Below are 19,586 nucleotides of genomic sequence, written 5' to 3'. Positions count from 1 at the left end.
GAGGAATGGGGGATAGGCCGGGGGGGGGGGGGGGGGGGGTTTGTGGGAGTCTTTTACTCAGCACAAGGGTAATCAGGTCAGAGGAAGAAAGTGCTGCTTGTGGAGCACTGTTTAACTGGTAAAAGGATTGAACAATAACAGCAGAGGTTTTCTTCAGCTGTGTGTTTGTCAGCTTCAGAGTAAAGAGGTTTTGGAGAATCAAATCAGTGTTGCACACGCCTGGAGAGAACAAGAGAGATGAGCATGCAATGCTATGTGTACATGTAAACACATACACACATACAGCTAATATAGGCCTACAAGCAGGATATGTGACATGACTAAAGAGTTTAGATAGCATTAACAAATGCATAACACTAACAATAAGTATTACATTTATTATTTTATAAGATTCTGTCATGGAAAGGGTCCTGATACAGTGTTGTTGTTTTTTTATGTTTTGCTGGTAATTCAAATACAATGGTATATAATCTAAATAGCATGTGTAAATGCCTATTATTGGATAATCCATTAAATTAAATATTTCATAAATGAAAGTTAATTAATCCCATTTGATTTACTTACTGGACACAAACCATAAAATCAGATTATTCATAACAAATTAATAGGCTAAGTCTGGTATCACTGCACAAACAGCTTTTATAATAAGTGATGCATGAGTTTTAACATTGATCCATTTCCCTCTGAAGAGATTGATGATCTAGAAATACTGTCTAGATATCAATAATCTAGAAAAACATGTTTTTTTAATGTGCATTACAGGAATATTCCTGGTTAAATGCAGCTTTAAATTTATTTAAATAAGACATACGACAATACCATATCAAATAAATTTGACCTTCAGTCTATAAAAATAAGTAAAATTGCATTTAGTAGCCAATTTTGAAAGCATAGCCTCATTGTTAGACTACTGTGATAAAATCACTTACTAACCTTGTCTGTGTAAAGTTCACATACAGACTTAAAATCCCAACTCCTGTTACATCCCGAAAAAACCTTGTAACTTTTGCAATGATACATGCAAGGCAATGTTGTTTTCATGAAACACCCATGAGCAAAGATGATAACTGCTATCGAGATTGTTCATCTCCTAGAAATGAAGACCATTTAATCGACTTTACAGGTTAAATAACATACATGTTTGCACTGAAGCAAAGAAAGCGTTTTAAAGGGATAGTTCACCCAAAAATTTAAAGAATTTTATTACTCACCCTCATGTCGATCCAAACGAATAAAAAATTCGTTCATCTTCGGAATCAGTGACATCAGTGGTTCAGACATAATGTTATGAAGCTACGAGAATACTTTTGTGCGCAAAGAAAACAAAAATAACGACTCCATTCAACAATTTCTTCTCTTCCGTGTAAGTCATGCATTCACAAGAGTACCACGATGCATGCTGATGTCACATGGACTATTTTAACGATGTCCTTACTAACTTTCTGATATATAAGTTGCACATTTCTGATTTTAAACCATCCAGAAGGCCCCATTGGCATTCAATGTAAGTGCATTACTATAAGCGTGATATTTCTTTGGTTTTAGCAGTTGAGGGACGATGGAGGCCTCCTGCTCTCCGTATGAGGAAAACTCAATCTGAAATGTGACCTTCGCTCTTTTGGCTCTGAAGGTTCTCAGTCAGGTTCTAGAATATTTTACAGCAAGTAGCTGTTGTTGAATCCAGAACGCTGTTTTCTGTGTCTGCAGATGGATCTGAGGGTTCAGCGCAGAGCAGTGATTCTCAGGGCAGCGTGGAGAGCCTGAGGAAACATCTGCGAGCCGATGCCTTCACGCAGCAGCAGTTAGAGGCCCTGGACCGGGTGTTCGAGAGGCCGGCATTCCCAGACGTCTTTCCCACTTCTGAACACATCAAACCAGAGCAGGTCGGTGGATGTTACCTTCTGTCCTGTATGTGTGAGGCTGCAACTGGGATATTTAGAAACAAAAATATAGCAATGTACTACGGTACAAAGATTGTATCAGATACTAATACCATGGTATACACTACAGGTGAAAAGTTTGGAATACTTTTTTGTATTTATTTTTAATGCGTATCTTCTGCTCACCAAGGCGACATTTATTTGATCAAAAATACAGTAATAACAGTAATATTGTAAAATATTATTACAATTTAAAATAACTGTTTTCTATTTGAATATATTTTAAAATGTAATTTATTTCTGTGATCAAAGCTGCATTTTCAGCATCATTACTCCAGTCTTCAGTGTCACATGATCCTTCAGAAATCATTCTAATATGTTGATATTATGGTGCTCTAATAATGATTCCTATTATTATCAATGCTTTATATTGTTGTGGAAATCATGGAAAAATCATTTAGGATTCTTGGATGAATAGAAAGTTCAAAAGAATAGCATTTATTTAAAATATTAACCTTTTGTAACATTATAAATGTCTTTACTGGCACTTTTGATTAATTTAATGCATGCTTTCTTAATAAAATATTAATTTCTCTCTCTTTGTTTAAAAAACAAAACATTATGCACCCCAAATTGTTTAATGGTAGTGTATCACAGTTTCCACAAAAATATAATAATAATAATAATAATAATAATTAAACATGGTAAAACATGGTAAATGTAAAAATAAACCGAAAAATACCATGGCATTTCTTTGTCTATGCAAACTACAGTATTTAAGGGGTGCTTCCAATGATATTTCCATTTTTTTATGTCTCTGTGTGTATAAATATATTGTTTATCAGTAAGTGCTAGTGATGCATTGAGGATCAAAGAGCAGAACTCCCTCCAACCGTTTATTGATTTTCTGATGGAAATAAAAATACATTCTCAGGAAAAACAACACGAGATGAGCTCCCACCCACTCAGCTGCACATGAGAAATGATGTCATTTCCTGTACGGCTCCTTCATAGCTGTTTACAAAATCTAAATATGGACAAACACTCACAAATGAACAATGTTAGCAATTAATAACACATGCACACACAAACAGTAGCATATGAAACACTTTATGTACAATTGTGTATGAAAAGTGTAGGATTTATTATAATGGATAACCTTTATTTACTTTCATTAGACTACTAAACAACAAGTGACGATTAATTTCTCTCCCCGAAAGAGCGAGTCGGAGCCATAAAGCAAAGGGAACGGCCTAATTGAGTTCATTTTCATTTGGGTGCGATCGGGAGACATTACTCCAGCGATTAATCAGGCCGACAGCACTCACCTCCAGAAGAAGGCCTAATTTGCAGCTAATTACAAAACTGATTTTCACTGCAAGATCAATACCGAAATGAATTGGAAATGACTCGCAATCACAAAGGCCGTCAAAGAGGGTATTAAAAAGGATGGAAAAAAGACGAAGGAAACACGGAAAGCCTTTGAAGGAAAAAATGGGCGAACAGAACGCTCTAGAAAAATCAGTTTTAATTTAAGGCAATATTAATCAGACTATTTTCTCCCTTCATAGACCTTCATTCTTTTTTTTTTCTCCTTCGTTATCCCTAAACCAGACCACCGTTCTATTTTTGTCTCTCTCGCTCTCGCTCTCTCTCTATGTCGGGCTATTAGTTAGTGGCTCTGTTCCAAACCTAGTGAGCTGCCTTGCTGTCTACTGCCTACTTAGGTAGCTGCCTTCTAAGGATGCTTGATTGAAGCAATGGAATCCCATAAGTGACCAATCTGGAATGCTCTACATGTCTGCAACTAATAAAGAAATAGCACAATGCATGTTTTTATTTTAGTATCATTGAGATAATATTATTTTTATTCTTTTTTTTTCATATATGAGCACATCATTATTTATTTATTTTTAGATTTATAGATTTTCACTGAGCTTTTCGCAGTGCATTGCCTTGGTATTGCCTTCACTTTTAGCCAAAAGAATACATCTTAGCTTTTGGAGCAGCTTTTGATTTCCAGAGCGTGCCTATGATTCCTAAAACACTTCCTACATAGGCAGCTGACTAGGTTTTGGAGCAGAGCCAGTGGTTTGGTTGTGTTTAGAGGCATTAAAAAGCCGTTCTGGAGATGCTGAATGAGATAGGCTCTCCTCCCACACTTCTGCCAGCCATGTGCTCTTCCTTTTCACTCTCCCCTCCATCTGCATGAGAAAAGCCCTGTTCTGCTCCATGGCCTCCACCGAAAAAGAGCGGAACATCAGGCTGGGCCACCGCAAACAGTTGTAGCCCACAATTAGTGTTTATCTGTGATAGAGACAGACATGGCTGGGGTCAGGGGCCTCCCACACACACACACACACACACTTAAAATCCCCCCCCATCTGCTGACACGGTCTGAGGAGCATGTCTGTAATGGAAGGGGGTTGTGAAAATCATAAATCTTATCAATGTCATTTCCGAAGCGGGGCCTTGCAACTATAAGTGATTCAGCAAAGGCTAAAACAGCACTTCAGAAATGATCTTATTTATAAAATGAGGTGAACTAATCAAAGCCTTAATTTAAATTCATAACAACAACAACAACAACAACATGTCATCATTTTTACTTTCTAGAAAAACTAGAAGAGGTTTTGCCAATGGGAAACACAACCGCCTCAAATGATGGCTTGATGTAGCGAAGTGATTTTGTTTTATAAGACAAAGAGGATGCTAACAAATATGTCAGGGTGTTGTGAAGGGTTGTAAGGATTATCATTAACAAAGACTATTAAAAACATAACTTTAGCTGGAATATATCAAATATAAATATTAGATAAAAAAAACAAAAAACTGATGATTGAAATAAGTTTGAGAAAAAGCACTAAAATTACTAACTGAAAATAATGATAAAAAATTACAAATACAAAATAATAATAAAAAAATGTAATAAAATGATAAAAGCACAACAAAAAAATGAAAAACTAAAAGTTAAGTGAAACTAATACTTACAATAAATAAATATTAAACTTAAATAAAACTGAACATATAATAATATGTATAAATATATATAAATAAATTTAAATGAAAATTGAAAATATAAAAATAAATGCTAATTCTAAATATTAATAGTATATAAATAATACTAAAGTAACAAGTACTGAGACCAAGTACCAAGTACTCAGACCAACCTTAAGGCTTTGATATTCTTGTCTGTAGATATGGTTCGAGTATCTCTCTCAATGTAAATATGTGGGAAATGAAGTTCTTAGCAATGCATATTACTAATAAAAAATTAAGTTTAAATTTACAGAAAGAAATTTACAAAATATCTTCACGGAACATGATATTTACTTAATACCCTAATGATTTTTGGCATAAAAGAAAAATCTATAATTTTGACCCATACAATGTTTTTTTTTTTGACTATTGCTAAAAAAATATACCCAAGCGACTTAAGACTGGTTTTGTGGTTCAGGGTCACATATAGTTGTATATGGTCAGGAAATGAACAATTGACTTAAAGTATGAGAAAATAGTAATAACATATGTAGATAAATAAAAAAACTAAAATTAAAAATGCAAGAAAGAAGAACATTGTGAGGGGGGTAAGGCATGAAGCATAAAATAAGTGAGTGTTGGTTTGATTTGAAAGAGGAAAGGACAATAAATGACAGAGGAACTGAAGTCTGTCTGGTACATAGAGTGTTGAGCAATGCTGATGTGATCTTGATGTTGCTCTGGTCTGCAGGCGACTGAATACAGCCTCCCTGCATTAAACGCAGGCCTGGATGAAGTCAAACCCAGTTTATCCTCCGGCACGACCTCTGACCTGGGCGTCAGCGTGTCACAGAGCTACCCCGTAGGTAAGATCACATGATCAGTCCCATTCATGACCATTCACCCCCTCACATTCAGCTCTAATAGCTAATTAGTTCTGAAGAATACAAATGCTCACACTGTGGCCTTGTGCAGTTAAAATAATCAAGCGTTGTGTCAGTTCTGGCAGGTCACATTAGTCAAGCTCGCATCAGCTGACTCTCAGCTGATCCATGTCTACCCATAGGGATGAGACACCTATCACAGCACCATATATAAGCGCCTTCAGTATTATCACCAGCGTTCGCGTTGCTCAATGGAGGCTAATTACCCTCCTTCATCCCCAGCTCCTCCTCTCGTCAGTCAGGATTCGGTCTTCTGAATTAGATTAATTTTTAAAATGTTACATTAAATTAATTAACTTTTATGATATCAGCAATACATTTATGTTGATTCTGTTCTGTTTACCCTGGGGGGTTATCGCTGCTCTCCCTTCTCTCATGCATGCTAGGCTGCATGGATGTGCAGGGAGTTCTTGCCCAGAACAGAACCATACTGCCAATCCAAACTGTAGGCTAATTGTCAGTCATCTTTGACAATAGTGGTCCTGTCAGAAATGCATTGAATATACTTTTCAACTCTTGAAATTAAAACTGGATGTAAAGTCAGTCATGTTCCCTTTCAGTAGGTCACTATGAGTCACGTCGTGACCAATGAATTGGGATCTCGCTCAGAGAGACCAATCCACTTAGAGTGTAAACTAAACGAGCCAATGCTCATTGACATGCGATAATTGCATCCAACTGCCGCTGATCACAGCGTGAGCATAAAAAGGCAACCGGTGCAACGCATACCAGCTTTTCGCTTCAGAGCCGAGAGACAACATCATTCTGCTCCTACCAAACTGCTTCATGTGTGAAGAGTCTAGCGCACTCTAGGGAGCTTCTTGTGTTGGCGGACGGCGCTTCAGCGGTGGTCGTTCCTGTGTCGAGTGGGTTGCGCACTTCAAGCTGCACTACCCCCTGTCATGCTGCAAGCGGCCATTTCCCCTGTGCATCTCAGCACCTAAAAGAGCATTTCCCTGTAAGAGCCTATTTCTCTAAAAGAGCTTACATGGGTGCGTCTTTGTAAAGACGACGGATCGTCTTTTTAAAGATGCCATTTCACCCGTGGTGTTTCTGGATGCGGTCGTTACCTGGCACTGGGCGATGGTCACGATCGCTGCCTCACGTGTCTGGGCATTAAACACGCTGAGGTGGCGTTTGCGGATGAGTCATGTTCCCATTGCGGGAAGATGACCATCTCGGAGCTGCGGGCCAGGCTCCGTTTCCTCCAGGGGGGCGGAACTCCGTTGCCTCTGCCGCGATCTAGTGTTCGTCCTGGCGGCAGCCAGGCGAGGAATACTTTGGTCAGTAGCACGGCCGGTCTGAGGGTTACAGTGGTGGCAATCCCCTCAGGGAACCAACCCTCAGTGGCCCATCGCTCCTCTAGCGCTTCGCAACCAGTTGAGCCGCCAAAGGAACGCGCTGGGCCCTCTTCAAAGAGTGTACCAGAGGTATCCTTTAGTGCTCCTCCCGATGACCGGATGTCGATCACTGCATCGGAGGGAGAGCTCTCTGTAGAGGAAGATTTGGCTGTGTTGCTGCCCTACGGGACAGTGGCAAGGCCTGAATCGAATCCGGAGATATAGGGTATGCTTTCACGAGCCACTGAGAGGGTAAGGCTCGAGTGGAAACCCCCCCCGCGTCCCGAGCCCTCGAGGTTGGACGATTGGTTTCTCGGGGTGGCTCGCGCTGGTTCTCAGCGCCCCGCCTCGGTGCCTTTCTTCCCGGAGGTGCATGAGGAGCTCATGCTAACCATGACCCCGTGGAAGGGAAATCGGTAGGGCATGACCTGGTCATCAGGTTCCTTAGGGGGGTGAGAAGGTTAAATCCTCCCCGGCCCCCCTCTATGCCCTCTTGGGTCCGAGCCTTGAGATGTTACGGTAGACCGGACACAAAGCTTTAGGACCTCAGACCAGCTCTTTGTCTGTTACAGAGGCCGGCAGAAGGGGAAAGCCGTCTCTAAGTAGAGGATGGCCCACTGGATTGTGGATGCCATCCCTCTGGCTTATCAGGCAAAGGTTGTGCCCTGCCCGCTCAGGTTGCGAGCTCATATGTGTAAAGTATACGGTATAGCCTCAGAGCCGTGTTTCCCCGGCAGACTTCTGCCATTTCCTAGAGGGTTACAATCACCTCTAATCTTCCATATGCACCTAAATGGATGTCATATGTGTAACTGCTTCCGAAACCTCCTTCGGGAAGGATGGGGCTTCCGCAACATTCCTGTTCCAAGTGGAACAGGTACGTTTTCCAAGTGTTATCCAATCTCACTGAGTGGGTAGTGCTATGACAACAGTGACTGGTGTTCTTGTTGTGAGCCCCGGCCTACACCAAAAAGGGGTGCAGGCGGCTCGCACAGGACACTGGAAGGGGCAGCACCCATGGTGCTTTGGTAGGGATCCCAATTTGTTGGTAACGACGTGACTCGTAGTGACCGACTAAAAGGGAACGTCTCAGTTACGTATGTAACCCTCGTTCCCTGAAGGAGGGAACGGAGGTGTCACGTCCCGTCACCACGGCTGCTGTACCACCTCTGAGCGGCCAGGTCACCGGCTCGGCTCCTCAGCGAAAACCTGGTATGCGTTGCACCAGTTGCCCTTTTATGCTCACGCTGTGATCAGCGGCAGCTGGATGCAATTATCGCATGTCAATGAGCATTGGCTCGTTTAGTTTACACTCGAAGTGGATTGGTCTCGCTAAGCGAGATCCCAATTCGTCGGTCACCACGTGATGTCTCATTCCCTCCTTCAGGGAACGAGGGTTACATATACGTAACCGAGACGTTTTATCTACATGCATGAATTAGATCTGCAGTTTTAAAACTCTGTAGCGATATTGGTCTTATAACGAACGTAATGAAACTAGCTTCAGACTAACGAGCTGTTGCACAGAGGACGTTGGTTGCTTAACTGCTCTATCACAGCGCTGAGCTTCAAAATAATATCAAATATTAACATTTACATAAACAAATTCATCATTTGCTCGTGGCAGACAGGGAACGTGGGGTATTTGTTTCTCGGTCTCTCTCTCGCTCGATTGCTCTTGTTAATAATAAATGATGGGATGGTTAATTGAAACGTAGTGTGCTTGTTTTGCCATTTATTAAAGTGAAATGTGTGAAGTTTACTGACAGTTTTACGATCGTCTTCAGGTCAAAGATAAATATACACTGCTTTTATTAAAATTCACATAATTACGCTAAAGCCATTACAGCCATCGCTGTGTGTGTTTGGCTGATGACAGAGAGAGAAAGAGAGAGAGAGAGAGAGAGAGCGAGAGAGAGAGAGCGAGAGAGAGAATGTGGGTTTGTAGTTGGCAGACTGATTATCTGTTCATGGTGGTTTCACGTCACAATCAGATTTGTGTGTTGTTTATATTAATCAGGTATGAATGTAATAATCAGGTTAATGTGCCATCATTTACTCACCTTCATGAGCCCCAAACTCAGTCCACTTTCTTTCTTTTGTGGAACACAAAAGGAGATGTTATGAAGAATATATATGAAAATGAATGCTGTCAAGTAAAAAAAAAAAAAAAGACAAAACCACCTTTAAAATTGTCCATATGACATACAATGCATAAGTTTTGTATTTGGGATTTAGAATGACCTCAGGATGAGTACAATTTTTTTTTCGTAGTACTAAATGTGAATTATTCCAGTTTAAACATGCATGATGAACTTACCAAATAGAAATTCAGAATTAAAACAAAAATATTTAAATTATTTCCATTGGTTAGGCTGAGATCCAGTGTTTAGATGAATGGTTTCCTTAACGGAAAAGAAACACAGATTACACTCACCCTCCATGTTTTCCAACCCCAATTAAAATGCCCACAGTTATTGATCTTGTTGATTTTATGCAAGGGAATTTGCATAATCTATTAAAAATGAATGATTCATGAAGCAGTCAGTGCCAGAGGAGATGAGGGTTTTTGGTGAACTGTGAATACCTCACAGATACACATCTTTTATGTTCACAGCTTGTCCTATTAAAAATGTACTTCCTGCTAAAAAAATTAATAAATAAAAATGTATATATATATATATATACTATCTATCTATCTATCTATCTATCTATCTATCTATCTATCTATCTATCTATCTATCTATCTATCTATCTATCCAAAAATATACATTTAATTCTAACAGTAGGTTTCTAACAAAAGTTACTGTGCAAATGCAACATCTGTTAGCTAAGAACACACTATAAATTTATAATTTATAAGTAATAATATATAATTTTTCAGCATAAACAATGATAGTATGAATTTCACTGTCCTCAATAACAGCTTGATGAGAAAGTGCAAATAAAGAACAGGTCGTGTGTTAGTCTGTAAATCAAATGTATCATTAATTCACTTTCAGATCTCTTTCAGAAGCATTTCTGGGCTCTTCTGAGAACGATCCCCTCGAGGCTTTAGAAGCACCTTGTTGCTAAATCGACTGAATTCTATTTTGATTATTCACAAAAAAAGTAATTAGGGAATTTAAAGCTAAATAAATTAACTTATTTTAGGGCGCCAGAGATCACAATGTGGCTGGGAAGAGCACCAGAGAATGTTTTCTTTATGATTTGGATCACCGAGCATATAAAATGTGTTTAACCTCTCCAGGCCCTGAAAAGCTGAAATAATATTTTCGAGAAATGGGGATGAATTCAATTAGCAGAGACCTCACAAATACAGAGGGAGGCATCTAAGCAGGAATTCTCACACGATACATTGAATTTCTTTGGGAATGAGATTTTCCCATCTCTTAATCCTGCAGGCTTATGGAGAATTGTTTGGCACTTCATTATTGATTATGAATAAAGGAGAAAAGACTAAATTGACTGAGGTGAGTTCATTCTGCTCGAACAAAATCACTAGCCCTAAGAGAGATTTTTTTATTTGTCTATGAACAAAATCTGAACGTTAAACTACTTTTTTTTCTATGGTGAAGCTTCTCAAAGAAAAGATGAGGCCTTTTATTGGTTTTTCTAACATGGGAAATTATGATTTTAATGCAGGTTTGTCTTATATATATATATACATAATTTAAGAATACATTAACTATATACTTTCATTATAACATAATTATTTGTCATGGTAATTATAGTTTCAGCCAAAATACCACATTACAATTATTGTTAGTATTGTTTTTTTTTAATGACAATAAATTATATATAAAATAAATTATATAATATCTCTAAATTATGTTATATATTATATACAATTACACATACATTTATATAAATTACTCTAACAGAATTATTCACCATAGTGTATATCTAAAAAATATAATTTAATTTATATATGTACATTATCGATATTTGATTGCAATATCAATAACTACTTTAACTGTGATATTTGGAGGAAAACTGTGTTTACCCTGGTAAATGTGTGCAGGGGTTTAGCTGAAGTTTTCTGTGTAGTTTCATCTTTTCAGCTGGTGTTTACTATCTATCTATCTATCTATCTATCTATCTATCTATCTATCTATCTATCTATCTATCTATCTATCTATCTATCTATCTATCTATCTAACCATCCATCCATCCATCCATCCATCCATCCATCTATCTATCTATCTATCTATCTATCTATCTATCTATCTATCTATCTATCTATCTATCTATCTATCTATCTATCTATCTATCTATCTATCCAAAAATATACATTTAATTCTAACAGTAGGTTTCTAACAAAAGTTACTGTGCAAATGCAACATCTGTTAGCTAAGAACACACTATAAATTTATAATTTATAAGTAATAATATATAATTTTTCAGCATAAACAATGATAGTATGAATTTCACTGTCCTCAATAAGAGCTTGATGAGAAAGTGCAAATAAAGAACAGGTCGTGTGTTAGTCTGTAAATCAAATGTAGCATTAATTCACTTTCAGATCTCTTTCAGAAGCATTTCTGGGCTCTTCTGAGAATGATCCCCTCGAGGCTTTAGAAGCACCTTGTTGCTAAATCGACTGAATTCTATTTTGATTATTCACAAAAAAAGTAATTAGGGAATTTAAAGCTAAATAAATTAACTTATTTTAGGGCGCCAGAGATCACAATGTGGCTGGGAAGAGCACCAGAGAATGTTTTCTTTATGATTTGGATCACCGAGCATATAAAATGTGTTTAACCTCTCCAGGCCCTGAAAAGCTGAAATAATATTTTCGAGAAATGGGGAAACCCACTGTTGACTCCCTCCCCGAGCGGAGAATTCCCTGTGGTAAAATTATTCCATTTAGATGGAAACTTTTTGTCACTCCTGTCTAAATTGGCATTTCTGGCTCTATCACTGAAACCAGTAAACTGTGAACCTGGATGCAGCTGTCAGTCAAACGGAGCGTTACTTCAGCGTGCCAGATGACGGGATTCGGGGAGGGGAGAGAGAACAGACCGAGAGAAAGCTGCCAGCTGATTGGCTCTCATCAGGACGGCAATAAAAGCACCTGCCACTGTCAGAGCTTTTCAAATGCTGCACACACACACACATATCATATAGACTGTTTGAAACGTGCAGACCCATACATTTTTGACAACTAGTGTAGATTTTACAGATACAGTGTGTCATCATTAACTTACAGGGTTTATAAACTCACAGTTTAATGATCTGAGCACCTGCTGCATTAACACAAGCCTCCATTCACTACCGTTAATGAGCGGATCTGTTTGCGCTGTGGTCAGTTACTTACAAGCATGTGACCACTAATGTTCAGCAGTGTGATCAGAGCGCTGGACGCTAGAGTTACAATGACAACACTGTCAGACGCTCGTATCATTACGTATACATTTTGCCTTCAACATTTAAGTGCATGGCTGATATGAAATATTTAGTGTAATAAAAAATAAACAGCCTATAAAAAAGGAAGTCTAAACATTTTTGGTAATTATAAAAAAAATAAAAAAAAAAGATTTACAATTTTTGTTTATCCTTATATATATATATATATATATATATATATATATATATATATATATATATATATATATATATATATATATATATATATATATATATATATATATATGATTTTTCTTATCTTACTTGTTTTTTTCACTCATCTGTATTGTAAATGTTTAATTTGGCACAAAATCTCTATTTTTGTAAATTAAAAGTTAATTCCAACTTGTTTCCCAACTAAAATCTGCCCTGAAGGTTGATAAAGAACACATTTATATACGGTATATTGAGATTATTTATTTATTTGAATAAATAAATAGAATATAGTTTTTCAATAATTTCTAAATTAATAAATAGTTTCTTAATTTCTTTCAAATTAAACAAATTTTCAATACAAATAAGGAAAAATGTAAATATAAATACACAATAGGAAACTGTTTGAAACTACAATAATATATCCTTATAAGAAAACAAGCAAACAAAAACACAATTTTAATAGAGACTTGAAAAGTTCCCCTAATTGAAGAATCCCCCACCAATATTAAGATTCATTTAATCTTGATTATTTGTATTCTATTATATTACCTACAAATATTGCTTACAAATTGAAATATGTAGATTCAACTCATAATAAATGTCTGTAGATTTCTTTACATTTCTCAGAATGGAACACGAATGAATTAACAAGCCATGCGTGATTCAAACATTGTCATTTTAGCAGCATTACTTTCTCATCAGGTCATAAACGTGTCGCAGTTTCACAACCCAGTGCACACTGAACGCCAGCTAACAACATCTATCCACAGCTTGTTTAAAATAAGCCACCGTTACGACATAATTGCAGATTTCGTTATCACTTCGTCCTCTCAGTGAATCTCATGTGCTCGTTTTCATTGCGAGATGGAAACAAAGAAAATCAGACGTGTTTCATGTCTTCAGCATAACCCCACAGCAAAGCTGTCACTTTAATACTGAGAATCTAATTGGGTTTGGCAATAAATAATGGGACTCCTAAGGAAGCATCATGGTCAGTCGTGGCCCCGCGTGGCGCCGGGTGTTAGCAGGCCGTCCCAGATGCCTGATGGATGTACAACAATTACAGATGCAAGGAGATGCAAGGTCTTCCAGGAGATAATGGTGAACATTCAGTGATCAGGACCTTCAGAAGCGATGCAAAAATAGATGCAAAACATAAAATTATTTCAAAATAGAGCAAATAAGCATGAGCAATCATCACATGTGAAAGCTGTTCACACTCAGTGCAGCAAACGAGAAGGAGAGTGTGAGAGAGAGTAAATTAAATGACTCCAGCACTGCCAACGTGCTGCCCGGTCCATCCAGCGCCAAGCGTTTCTCCCTCACCACTCAATAATTAACCCTAATGGCTATTGTGTGATACATGATGCAATTAAAGGCTAATGTTATGCACGTATGTGATTACCGCGGGCAGAATGACAGGCAGTCAGGGGTCCTGAGTGTCAAAACACGCACTGCCTTAATCGTCCAAACACGTGCAGATCCCTCCGGAGCGCAAACTCTAAGGTGACCAAGTCACGTCTGTCACACTCAAGACTTCTGAATGTGTGGAACATGACACTAAAATTAAAGAAATTTAAATCCTGTCATTTACTTACTCCCATAGTGTCCAAAGTCAACTTTTTATTTTTTCTGCGAAACACCAAAATTTAACCTAAAACAACAACAACAAAAAAAGCAGTAATTTTTCATGATATGCTAACAATATACTGAGGTGCCAATAGTATTTGGAGCAAATAAATAAATACATTAATTAATTGATGAGCATCTAACACTGTTTAAAAAACTACAGCTATTTCCATTCATTTTCCATAAGACTTGTGCAAATGTAAGTTGTCTGACAAAAAGACAGAAAAGTCAATAAAAATCTTAATATTTTTAAATCTTTTTTTATTTTATTTGTATTGTAAATGTGTTTCATTTGGCAGAATTTCTATATTTTTCTAAAATAAATTCACCGTCATCTAGGTTGTTAGCCAAATAAAATTGGGAAGTTTGTTTGCTTGTTTATTTATTTATTAAATAATAAAAATAGAACTTAGTAAAACTAATTAAAAATACACAATAGAAAAATGTTTGAAGGTAGACACACACAGTATATGCATACATACTTTTATTTATTTCTTTATTTTTTATATTGAACTCAAAAGTTCCCTAATTGAAGAATCTCCCACCAATATTGAGATCATTTTAATTGTGGATATTTTTACTCTATTACATGACCTACAAAGATGAATATGTAAATGAAACCTATTACTTCACTGTAGCTCTCAAATCTCAATCCCCATATCGCATATTTATTCTGGCACATTGTGTTTGCTAAAAACATCTGCCATCAACGATGTGAAACCTGCCATAATGCATCAAGGCACTGTTTTTCAATTTGTCCATGATTGCAAATGAGATTTCAGCCCTTTTTCAGAGGGAATTCTACTTTTTGCACTTTTCTGGAGCTCAACAGTGTCTGCCATCATTCATTTTCTTTGTATGGATAGTGTGAACATCCTGGCTAACTTGCCTGAAAAAAACCCCCAGCTATATAGATTACAACATTATGAGGTAAATAATGACAGACTTTTAATTTTGTGTGAATTATTCCTTTAACGGTAGGAGAAAGAGTCACATCATCAACCTCCATCCTCCCAGTTCCCACTCTTTCTCCTGTATATCTCTCCTTCCCTCCCCCTCTCTGTCAGAGTAAACTCATGATGAATTACCCTGTCAACCGAATTCATTCAGGGACCAATTAATCCAGCAGAAATAAACTAGAGCCATCAGACACAGAAAAACCCGAGCAGAGAACCAGGAGCTGCGCTCTTTAAGAAAGAAAAAGTGGTGAAAAGGAAGACAGAACAAAACTAGCAAGGGCTCCTCTTTCAGGAGAGAAACTGAAGAAAATAAGAAGCAAAAAGCGAGTGGTCTCCAGGGACGGCAATGGAAGTTAGCCTGACAGGGGTTGGTCATTTAATGCTTTAGTGCACCGGAGACACGTCCTGTCATAGCGGACAGTATCACGGGAGTCCCCTGGCACTGCCTTTATTAATTAAACCGAACAGAGCAGGGGCACCCCGCAGCCAAACGCCAACTCTGTCACTTTCAGACCCATAAACACTTCATGCTAGAAATACCACTAACACTTTACTTGAAGCATTTATGTATAATGCATTATATAGGCATTCATTATTTGCATTGTAATGAATTTGATATTTACATAAATTACTGAAGCCAAAGTTAAAATGCATTATATTTGCAGATTCATTGTTGCATTTGAAATAGTTTGTCATGTGTTTTCATGTTTCATCTAAAGATGTAACAATGAATAGATACATATTATAATGGATTATATCTGTGGTTATAATTACTCATGATATTATACAATGCTTTTAAGGTACATTACAAGGCATAATTAAAGGAATAGTTTATCTAAAAATAAAAAATTGCTGAAAATGTATTTACCCTCAGGTCATCCAAGATGTAGATGAGTTTGTTTCTTCATCAGATTTGGAGAAATATAGCATTCCATCACTTGCTCACCAATGGATGCTTTGCAGTGAATGGGTGCCGTCAGAATGAGAGTCCAAACATCTGATAAAAACATCACAATACTCCACATGTGATCCACACCACTCCAGTCCATAAGTCAAAGTCAAGCGATTTTAGCAGCATTACTTTCTCATCAGGTCATAAACGTGTCGCAGTTTCACAACCCAGTGCACACTGAACGCCAGCTAACAACATCTATCCACAGCTTGTTTAAAATAAGCCACCGTTACGACATAATTGCAGATTTCGTTATCACTTCGTCCTCTCAGTGAATCTCATGTGCTCGTTTTCATTGCGAGATGGAAACAAAGAAAATCAGACGTGTTTCATGTCTTCAGCATAACCCCACAGCAAAGCTGTCACTTTAATACTGAGAATCTAATTGGGTTTGGCAATAAATAATGGGACTCCTAAGGAAGCATCATGGTCAGTCGTGGCCCCGCGTGGCGCCGGGTGTTAGCAGGCCGTCCCAGATGCCTGATGGATGTACAACAATTACAGATGCAAGGAGATGCAAGGTCTTCCAGGAGATAATGGTGAACATTTAGTGATCAGAACTTTCAGAAGCGATGCAAAAATAGATGCAAAACATAAAATTATTTCAAAATAGAGCAAATAAGCATGAGCAATCATCACATGTGAAAGCTGTTCACACTCAGTGCAGCAAACGAGAAGGAGAGTGTGAGAGAGAGTAAATTAAATGACTCCAGCACTGCCAACGTGCTGCCCGGTCCATCCAGCGCCAAGCGTTTCTCCCTCACCACTCAATAATTAACCCTAATGGCTATTGTGTGATACATGATGCAATTAAAGGCTAATGTTATGCACGTATGTGATTACCGCGGGCAGAATGACAGGCAGTCAGGGGTCCTGAGTGTCAAAACACGCACTGCCTTAATCGTCCAAACACGTGCAGATCCCTCCGGAGCGCAAACTCTAAGGTGACCAAGTCACGTCTGTCACACTCAAGACTTCTGAATGTGTGGAACATGACACTAAAATTAAAGAAATTTAAATCCTGTCATTTACTTACTCCCATAGTGTCCAAAGTCAACTTTTTATTTTTTCTGCGAAACACCAAAATTTAACCTAAAACAACAACAACAAAAAAAGCAGTAATTTTTCATGATATGCTAACAATATACTGAGGTGCCAATAGTATTTGGAGCAAATAAATAAATACATTAATTAATTGATGAGCATCTAACACTGTTTAAAAAACTACAGCTATTTCCATTCATTTTCCATAAGACTTGTGCAAATGTAAGTTGTCTGACAAAAAGACAGAAAAGTCAATAAAAATCTTAATATTTTTAAATCTTTTTTTATTTTATTTGTATTGTAAATGTGTTTCATTTGGCAGAATTTCTATATTTTTCTAAAATAAATTCACCGTCATCTAGGTTGTTAGCCAAATAAAATTGGGAAGTTTGTTTGCTTGTTTATTTATTTATTAAATAATAAAAATAGAACTTAGTAAAACTAATTAAAAATACACAATAGAAAAATGTTTGAAGGTAGACACACACAGTATATGCATACATACTTTTATTTATTTCTTTATTTTTTATATTGAACTCAAAAGTTCCCTAATTGAAGAATCTCCCACCAATATTGAGATCATTTTAATTGTGGATATTTTTACTCTATTACATGACCTACAAAGATGAATATGTAAATGAAACCTATTACTTCACTGTAGCTCTCAAATCTCAATCCCCATATCGCATATTTATTCTGGCACATTGTGTTTGCTAAAAACATCTGCCATCAACGATGTGAAACCTGCCATAATGCATCAAGGCACTGTTTTTCAATTTGTCCATGATTGCAAATGAGATTTCAGCCCTTTTTCAGAGGGAATTCTACTTTTTGCACTTTTCTGGAGCTCAACAGTGTCTGCCATCATTCATTTTCTTTGTATGGATAGTGTGAACATCCTGGCTAACTTGCCTGAAAAAAACCCCCAGCTATATAGATTACAACATTATGAGGTAAATAATGACAGACTTTTAATTTTGTGTGAATTATTCCTTTAACGGTAGGAGAAAGAGTCACATCATCAACCTCCATCCTCCCAGTTCCCACTCTTTCTCCTGTATATCTCTCCTTCCCTCCCCCTCTCTGTCAGAGTAAACTCATGATGAATTACCCTGTCAACCGAATTCATTCAGGGACCAATTAATCCAGCAGAAATAAACTAGAGCCATCAGACACAGAAAAACCCGAGCAGAGAACCAGGAGCTGCGCTCTTTAAGAAAGAAAAAGTGGTGAAAAGGAAGACAGAACAAAACTAGCAAGGGCTCCTCTTTCAGGAGAGAAACTGAAGAAAATAAGAAGCAAAAAGCGAGTGGTCTCCAGGGACGGCAATGGAAGTTAGCCTGACAGGGGTTGGTCATTTAATGCTTTAGTGCACCGGAGACACGTCCTGTCATAGCGGACAGTATCACGGGAGTCCCCTGTTTATTAATTTATTAATTAAACCGAACAGAGCAGGGGCACCCCGCAGCCAAACGCCAACTCTGTCACTTTCAGACCCATCATGCTAGAATGCTAGAAATACCACTAACACTTTACTTGAAGCATTTATGTATAATGCATTATATAGGCATTCATTATTTGCATTGTAATGAATTTGATATTTACATAAATTACTGAAGCCAAAGTTAAAATGCATTATATTTGCAGATTCATTGTTGCATTTGAAATAGTTTGTCATGTGTTTTCATGTTTCATCTAAAGATGTAACAATGAATAGATACATATTATAATGGATTATATCTGTGGTTATAATTACTCATGATATTATACAATGCTTTTAAGGTACATTACAAGGCATAATTAAAGGAATAGTTTATCTAAAAATAAAAAATTGCTGAAAATGTATTTACCCTCAGGTCATCCAAGATGTAGATGAGTTTGTTTCTTCATCAGATTTGGAGAAATATAGCATTCCATCACTTGCTCACCAATGGATGCTTTGCAGTGAATGGGTGCCGTCAGAATGAGAGTCCAAACATCTGATAAAAACATCACAATACTCCACATGTGATCCACACCACTCCAGTCCATCAGTTAATGTCTTGAGAAGACAAAGACAAAGACTGTTTTGGCTTGTAAGTGGCTTGATCTCTGCAGATTTCTCTCCTGATTCCAATGAGGTGAATTTTTCACTGGAGAAAGCAGTATTATGGATAGAAGAAATTTTTGCCAGAAGAAACAGTTTTAAGTTAAAATGTCTTAATGATAGATTTGTTTCTTACAAACATGCAGCATTTTGCTTTACAAGACATTAATCGATGGACTGGAGTGGTGTGGATTATTGTGATGTTTTT

At 37.4% G+C, this 19,586-nt stretch overlaps 1 protein-coding gene across 1 annotated transcript in view; it reads left to right on the top strand.

The window, feature by feature from the left end:
- Positions 1-19,586, top strand: part of LOC107570231 (paired box protein Pax-2-like) — a 43,924-nt gene that overhangs the window by 23,639 nt on the left and 699 nt on the right. The window contains exons 7-9 of the mRNA XM_016256438.1: positions 1,708-1,883; positions 5,611-5,725; positions 12,099-12,207. Of these exons, the coding sequence (XP_016111924.1) occupies positions 1,708-1,883; positions 5,611-5,725; positions 12,099-12,207 (400 nt within the window). The remainder of the gene's footprint in view (positions 1-1,707; positions 1,884-5,610; positions 5,726-12,098; positions 12,208-19,586) is intronic.

This window comes from Sinocyclocheilus grahami, unplaced genomic scaffold (genome assembly GCF_001515645.1).
Source record: "Sinocyclocheilus grahami isolate Dianchi unplaced genomic scaffold, SAMN03320097.WGS_v1.1 scaffold1429.1, whole genome shotgun sequence".
Lineage (NCBI taxonomy): Eukaryota > Metazoa > Chordata > Actinopteri > Cypriniformes > Cyprinidae > Sinocyclocheilus > Sinocyclocheilus grahami.
The sequence above is the reverse complement of the archived record's forward strand: the minus strand, read 5'-3'. Positions and strand labels throughout refer to the sequence as shown.